At 66.1% G+C, this 6,508-nt stretch overlaps 1 protein-coding gene across 1 annotated transcript in view; it reads left to right on the top strand.

Annotated features, from left to right (window-relative positions):
- The window catches only part of PLXNA3 (plexin A3), a 12,917-nt gene that overhangs the window by 2,852 nt on the left and 3,557 nt on the right, over positions 1-6,508 (top strand). The window contains exons 3-21 of the mRNA XM_059385913.1: positions 1-534; positions 733-915; positions 1,825-1,953; positions 2,025-2,125; positions 2,467-2,590; positions 2,679-2,835; positions 2,915-3,014; positions 3,189-3,303; positions 3,454-3,654; positions 3,790-3,886; positions 4,044-4,234; positions 4,316-4,461; positions 4,540-4,660; positions 4,741-4,877; positions 4,986-5,156; positions 5,458-5,551; positions 5,654-5,893; positions 5,982-6,125; positions 6,205-6,439. The exon at positions 1-534 is cut by the window's left edge and continues 4 nt beyond it. Coding sequence (XP_059241896.1) covers positions 1-534; positions 733-915; positions 1,825-1,953; positions 2,025-2,125; positions 2,467-2,590; positions 2,679-2,835; positions 2,915-3,014; positions 3,189-3,303; positions 3,454-3,654; positions 3,790-3,886; positions 4,044-4,234; positions 4,316-4,461; positions 4,540-4,660; positions 4,741-4,877; positions 4,986-5,156; positions 5,458-5,551; positions 5,654-5,893; positions 5,982-6,125; positions 6,205-6,439 — 3,220 coding nt within the window. The remainder of the gene's footprint in view (positions 535-732; positions 916-1,824; positions 1,954-2,024; positions 2,126-2,466; positions 2,591-2,678; positions 2,836-2,914; positions 3,015-3,188; positions 3,304-3,453; positions 3,655-3,789; positions 3,887-4,043; positions 4,235-4,315; positions 4,462-4,539; positions 4,661-4,740; positions 4,878-4,985; positions 5,157-5,457; positions 5,552-5,653; positions 5,894-5,981; positions 6,126-6,204; positions 6,440-6,508) is intronic.

Below are 6,508 nucleotides of genomic sequence, written 5' to 3'. Positions count from 1 at the left end.
CAGGACGAGTTCGTGTCCTCGCAGATCAAGATCCCCTCAGACACGCTGTCCTCGTACCCCGCCTTCGACATCTACTACATCTACGGCTTTGTGAGCGCCTCCTTCGTGTACTTCCTGACGCTGCAGCTGGACACGCAGCAGACGCTGCTGGACGCGGCAGGCGAGAAGTTCTTCACGTCCAAGATCGTGCGCATGTGTGCCGGGGACTCGGAGTTCTACTCGTATGTGGAGTTCCCCATCGGCTGCTCCTGGCGAGGCGTGGAGTACCGCCTGGTGCAGAGCGCCCACCTGGCCAAGCCCGGCCTGCTGCTGGCCCAGGCCCTGGGTGTGCCGCCTGATGAGGACGTGCTCTTCACCGTCTTCTCCCAGGGCCAGAAGAACCGGGCCAGCCCCCCGCGGCAGACTGTGCTCTGCCTCTTCACCCTCAGCACCATCAACGCCCACATCCGGCGCCGCATCCAGTCCTGCTACCGTGGGGAGGGCACGCTGGCCCTGCCCTGGCTGCTCAACAAGGAGCTGCCCTGCATCAATACGGTGAGCGCCCCCCCCCCCCCCGGGCCCCTGCTCTAGCCGCCTCTGACTTCCCGCAGGGTCCCAGGGCCCACAGTTGGTCTTGGCTGGTGGGGAGCCAATGCCAGTTCCTGCTTCCTTCCAGAATATGGGGTCATGTGGCCTCCGCCCAGCCACTGTCCCCCAACTCTGACTCTCACTGCACCCCTCCTGTTTCGCCAGCCCATGCAGATAAATGGAAACTTCTGTGGGCTGGTGCTGAACCAGCCCCTGGGGGGCCTGCACGTGATCGAGGGGCTGCCTCTGTTGGCTGACAGCAGCGATGGCATGGCCAGCGTGGCTGCCTACACCTACCGCCAGCACTCCGTGGTCTTCATCGGCACACGCACTGGCAGTCTGAAGAAGGTAGGCTGGGGGCCGGGGCCAGAACATGTGCCGTGAGGCCCCGGACAGGACAGGGCCCAGGGAGGGGAGGCGGATTGCCCAGACCGGGCCCCAGGAACCCAGTCACATTCTACCCTCACCAATGCTAGTGCCCGCCATGGCCTAAAGGGCTGGCTCGTGTAACACAGCCTAGGCCATCGTTGCTGAGTCCTCTGCTGAATGAATGAGGAAGAAATGTGACTGTGACACCCCCACCCCGTCCCCGCTGAGCCTGTGCCCTCTTGTCCCCTCATGGGCCCTGGGGCTGCTTCCATTCTGGGACAGAGGGTCATGGGAAAGGGGGAGATGGACTCTGGGAGCTCCACTGTGCTCTGAAGGGACAGGAGTCAGGATGGCTGGCCCTGTGCTGCCCCCAGGAGGGCTGGGAACATGGGGCAGGGTGGGGGAGATTCGTAAAGAGAGCCCAGTCTGTCCCCCTCCTGGGCCCTCATGTGCTTCTGAAACCACTGGGGAGGCTGGGGAGGCATCATTCCCAAATCACACCCTGCTCCCCATCTCAGGTGTGCCTCTCAGTAAGTCTCCAGAACAGTGCTTAGTAGTCCAAGCATTGTCAGTTTCTTGTTCCAGGACAGGTCACCCTGCAAAACGCCCTCCCCCACCCTGAGCTCTTCCCCTCTCCCCCAGGCCTAGGTACCATGAATCTCTCCATCTCTAGTTCTTGGAGGCCTTTTTGACTGGCTGAGACACCCCCAGTGGCCTCCAGGGATGGCCTTTGAACCCTCCTTCCCCTGCCCATGGGGGCCGGGGGCGGGGGCTGGGGGGCAGGCTGAGTGCCGAACCCCTCCAGGCCCTGGCTGCAGCTTGATAAGAGGATGCCTTGGGTGCATGTGGCACAGCTATGACATCCGGCTGGCTTGTCTCGTGGCCCAGGTCCGGGTTGATGGCTCCCAGTACGCCCACCTCTACGAGACAGTGCCTGTGGTGGATGGCAGCCCCATACTCCGGGACCTGCTCTTCAGCCCTGATCACCGGCACATCTACCTCCTGAGTGAGAAGCAGGTGGGCCCATGGCGGGCGGCGGTGGGCGGCAGGGTGGGGGGCTGGGCAGGTACTGACACGGCTGTCCCCAGGTGAGCCAGCTCCCAGTGGAGACCTGTGAGCAGTATGGGAGCTGTGCGGCCTGCCTTGGCTCAGGGGACCCCCACTGTGGCTGGTGTGTGCTGCAGCACAGGTGAGGGTGGCCGCAGGGGGCCAGTGGGGAGGGTGGCTTTGGGGAGGCCCTGCTCCAGAGAGGAGTCATCTAGACCCCCTGTGGGCTGCCCACGTGCCCGTCTCTCCCGGCCATGCCCTTGTGGCCTCCTCCTCCTTCCCCTTCTATTTCATCCAACTAATGAGCAGAACCTCCATCCTCCGGGACACTTCTCGGACCCCAGGGGACGATGCCAGAGCACACTGTTGCCTGGCACTGTGGGCTGGGCCAGCTGGCCCCTCTTCCCTCCAGACCTCCACGACTTCCCTGGCCAGGGCCCTCTGGGGCGGCTGCATCACAGGCTCTGGCCTGATCCCACGCAGATGCTGCCGCGAAGGGGCTTGTCCGGGTGCCTCAGCCCCACACGGCTTTGCTGAGGAGCTGAGCAAGTGTGTCCAGGTGCGGGTCTGGCCCAACAACGTTTCAGTGACCTCCCCCGGGGTGCAGGTGTGTGGCCTGGCAGATGCGCGTGGGCCGAGGCGGTGGGGGGGGTCGCATGCCGCATGCCGCACTCTGACTCCTCTGCCTCCCGCAGTTGACTGTGGCCATGCGCAACGTGCCAGACCTCAGCGTGGGCGTGAGCTGTGCCTTTGAGGAGGTGACAGAGAGCGAGGCCGTCCCGCTGCCCTCGGGAGAGCTGCGGTGCCCCTCGCCCTCCCTCCAGGAGCTCCGGGCTCTCACCCGCGGGCATGGTCAGTGGGCTGGGGCTCTCGGGGCTGGGGGCACTCTGCGTCCCGGGCTTGCTCACGGCCACCTCTGGGCTCGCTGCAGGGGCTACCCGCACCGTGCGGCTGCAGCTGCTGTCCAGGGAGACGGGGGTCAAGTTCGCCGGGGTCGACTTCGTCTTCTACAACTGCAGCGCACTCCAGTCGTGAGTCCTGGCCTTTCTGACCTCTGTCCCCCCATCTCTTCATCCCTTGCTGGGTTTTGTGGGCTTCGGGCGGGCCCTCGGGCCCTCTTCCCTCCCGTTTCCCCATCGGGCCTGGGGGAGAGTGGTAGGAGGGCAGGCCCGGTCCTCGGACTTCCTAAGCCTCTCCCCCACCAGGTGCGTGTCCTGCGTGGGCAGCCCCTACCCCTGCCACTGGTGTAAGTACCGCCACGTGTGTACCAGTCACCCCCACGAGTGCTCCTTCCAGGAGGGCAGGGTCCACAGCCCTGAGGTGAGGCGGGGGCAGGGGGAGATGTTGCGTGCCAGGGGGCTGGGCTCTCTGACCTTTCTGCCTTTGATCTTCCGGGTTTCTCTCGGAGCCTCCCCCCGGGTCCCCCCCCACCCCGTGCGTGTGTGTGGCTGACGGGTGTTCTCCCCTCAGGGCTGCCCTGAGATCCTGCCCAGCGGGGACCTCTTGATCCCAGTGGGTGTCATGCAGCCTCTTACCCTGCGGGCCAAGAACCTGCCGCAGCCACAGTCCGGCCAGAAGAACTACGAGTGCGTGGTCCGGGTGCAGGGGCGCCAGCAGCGGGTGCCAGCCGTGCGCTTCAACAGCAGCAGCGTGCAGTGCCAGAATGCCTCGGTGGGGGCCGTACCCAGGGCCAGGCCGAGTGAGGGGGCGGGGCGGGGCGTGGGGCGTGGGCTTTGGGGTGGGCGGGGCTAAGGCCAGCCCCCCCCCCCGGGGGGGGGGGGGCTAACGCGGCTCCCTCTCTCCCAGTACTCTTATGACGGTGACGAGTATGGTGACACGGAGCTGGACTTCTCTGTGGTCTGGGATGGAGATTTTCCTATCGACAAGCCTGCCACCTTCCGAGGTGAGGGGTGGGATGGGGCTGGTGAGCTCGCTTCCTGGGGCCCAGTTGCTATGAGCTGGGGCTGCATATGGTGTGTATGTGGGGGGACCCTTCATCGGGGTCCTCCGAGCCCTGGGCCCCTGCACGGCTGCTCTCCAGCAGTGCCCTCTGCCCACAGCTCTCCTGTATAAGTGCTGGGCGCAGCGGCCCAGCTGCGGCCTCTGCCTCAAGGCTGACCCTCGCTTCAACTGTGGCTGGTGCATCTCGGAGCACAGGTGCCAGCTGCGGGCCCACTGCCCGGCCCCCAAGACCAACTGGATGCACCCGAGCCAGAAGGGCACCCGCTGCAGCCACCCCCGCATTGCCCAGGTCAGTCCCCCCTGCCCTCTTCTTTCAGTTGGGCACCTGCCAATCTGGGCTCACCCTGTCCCCTCTCCTCCTGTTCTGCAGATCCACCCACTCATGGGGCCCAAGGAGGGAGGCACCCGGGTCACCATTGTGGGCGAGAACCTGGGCCTCAGCTACCGAGAGGTGGGCCTGCGGGTTGCGGGTGTGCGCTGCAACTCCATCCCCTCAGAGTATATCAGCGCTGAGAGGTGAGTGCGGCTGCGTGCGCACCGGGGCCCTGAGCCCTGGGCCCTCTGCAGCTGGCCCTGACCTTCTTGGACCCCCAGGATCGTGTGTGAGATGGAGGAGTCACTGGTGCCCAGCCCGCCGCCCGGGCCTGCTGAGCTCTGCGTGGGTGACTGCTCGGCTGACTTTCGCACGCAGTCTGAGCAGCTCTACAGTTTCGTGGTGCGTGAGATGCCTGTCCCGTACCCCCCACTCCTGCTGAGTACCCCCCCAGCTGCCCTTCAAGGGTGCTTCTCCCACAGACACCAGCGTTTGACCGCGTGAGTCCCAGTCGGGGCCCCGCTTCTGGGGGCACACGGCTCACCATCTCCGGGAGCTCTCTGGATGCCGGCAGCAGGGTCACTGTGACCGTGAGAGATGGCGAGTGCCAGTTTGTGAGGTGGGCAGGGCCCTGTCAGCTTCAGCCTGGGCATTTTGTAGGGGACACAAGGCAGGGTGGGTCCCGGCCCTGAGCTACCTGCCCTAAGCGCCCTGCTTGCCAATGTAGGAGGGATGCCGAGGCCATCGTGTGCATCTCCCCCGTGTCCACTCTGGGCCCCAGCCAGGCCCCCATCACCCTGGCCATCGACCGTGCTAACATCTCCAGCCCTGGAGTCCTCTACACCTACACCCAGGACCCCACTGTCACTCGCCTTGAGCCCACCTGGAGCATAATCAAGTAAGACCCTAGGAAAAATGAGGAGCATTGATGGCAGTCAGGGATTGTGTCCCTGAGCTGTTCTGGGGCCTTGCCTGGTGGCCGGAGTCTCGGGCATCAGGTTACACCTCCTGGGAGCCCAAGCCCTCACCGGCAGAGGGGGCCCAGTCCTTTTCTTGCCATCCACCCAGCGCCCTGGGTAGAGGAGGCCCTCGGCTCCCCCGCAGCCTTGGTAGCTGTCCTGGGCCAGGCTGGGGGTAGTGGGGGGAGGGAGGACCCTAACCCTAACCTTGAGGCCCCCCCCCCCCCCCCCCCCCCCCCCTGGAAGCACTGCCATCACTGTGAGTGGGACCCACCTACTGACAGTCCAGGAGCCCCGGGTCCGGGCTAAGTACCGAGGCATCGAGACCACCAATGTGAGTGCCGGCCGCTGTGGCCCCGCCCCGCCCCGCCTCCACCCCGCCCGCCCCTGCCCCCTGTGGCCTTAGCCACTGGGCTGCCCTCCCTTGTCCCCACAGACTTGCCAGGTGATCAACGACACTGCCATGCTGTGTAAGGCCCCCGGCATCTTCTTGGGACGGCCGCAACCCCAGGCCCAGGGAGAACATCCCGATGAGTTCGGCTTCTTGCTGGACCATGTGCAGACGGCCCGCTCCCTCAATCGGTCCTCCTTCACTTACTACCCGGACCCCAGCTTTGAGCCCCTCGGGCCCTCTGGCGTCCTGGATGTCAAACCCGGCTCCCACGTAGTGTTGAAGGTATGAGTGGGGCACAGGGTCAGGAGAGGCGGGGAGGTGGGGAACCACAGCCACGACCCTGTCGTGTCACTGCCCCCCACGCCGACAGGGCAAGAATCTGATCCCTGCAGCGGCCGGCACCTCTCGCCTCAACTACACGGTGCTGATCGGGGGCCAGCCGTGCGCGCTCACTGTCTCCGACACGCAGCTCCTATGTGACTCTCCGCGCCAGACAGGCCGGCAACCTGTCATGGTGGGTGGGGACAGGGGAGGCCTCCAGGGGCGCGTGGGGTGGGCGTGGGGGTGCGCTCACGGCGCGCTGGTCCCTGCAGGTCCTGGTGGGCGGCCTGGAGTTCTGGCTGGGTACCCTGCACATCACGGCCGAGCGGGCGCTCACCCTGCCGGCCATGGTGGGCCTGGCGGCGGGCGGCGGGCTCTTGCTGCTGGCCATCACTGCCGTGCTGCTGGCCTACAAGCGCAAGACCCAGGACGCAGACCGCACGCTCAAGCGGCTTCAGCTGCAGATGGACAACCTGGAGTCCCGCGTGGCTCTGGAGTGCAAGGAAGGTGCCTGGGCCGGGGAGGCGTGGCGGGGGGGGGGGGGCCAGGCCCCGGGGGGGGGGGCGGGGCGGGGGG

This window comes from Mustela nigripes, chromosome X (assembly GCF_022355385.1).
Source record: "Mustela nigripes isolate SB6536 chromosome X, MUSNIG.SB6536, whole genome shotgun sequence".
NCBI classification, from domain to species: domain Eukaryota; kingdom Metazoa; phylum Chordata; class Mammalia; order Carnivora; family Mustelidae; genus Mustela; species Mustela nigripes.
The sequence above is the reverse complement of the archived record's forward strand: the minus strand, read 5'-3'. Positions and strand labels throughout refer to the sequence as shown.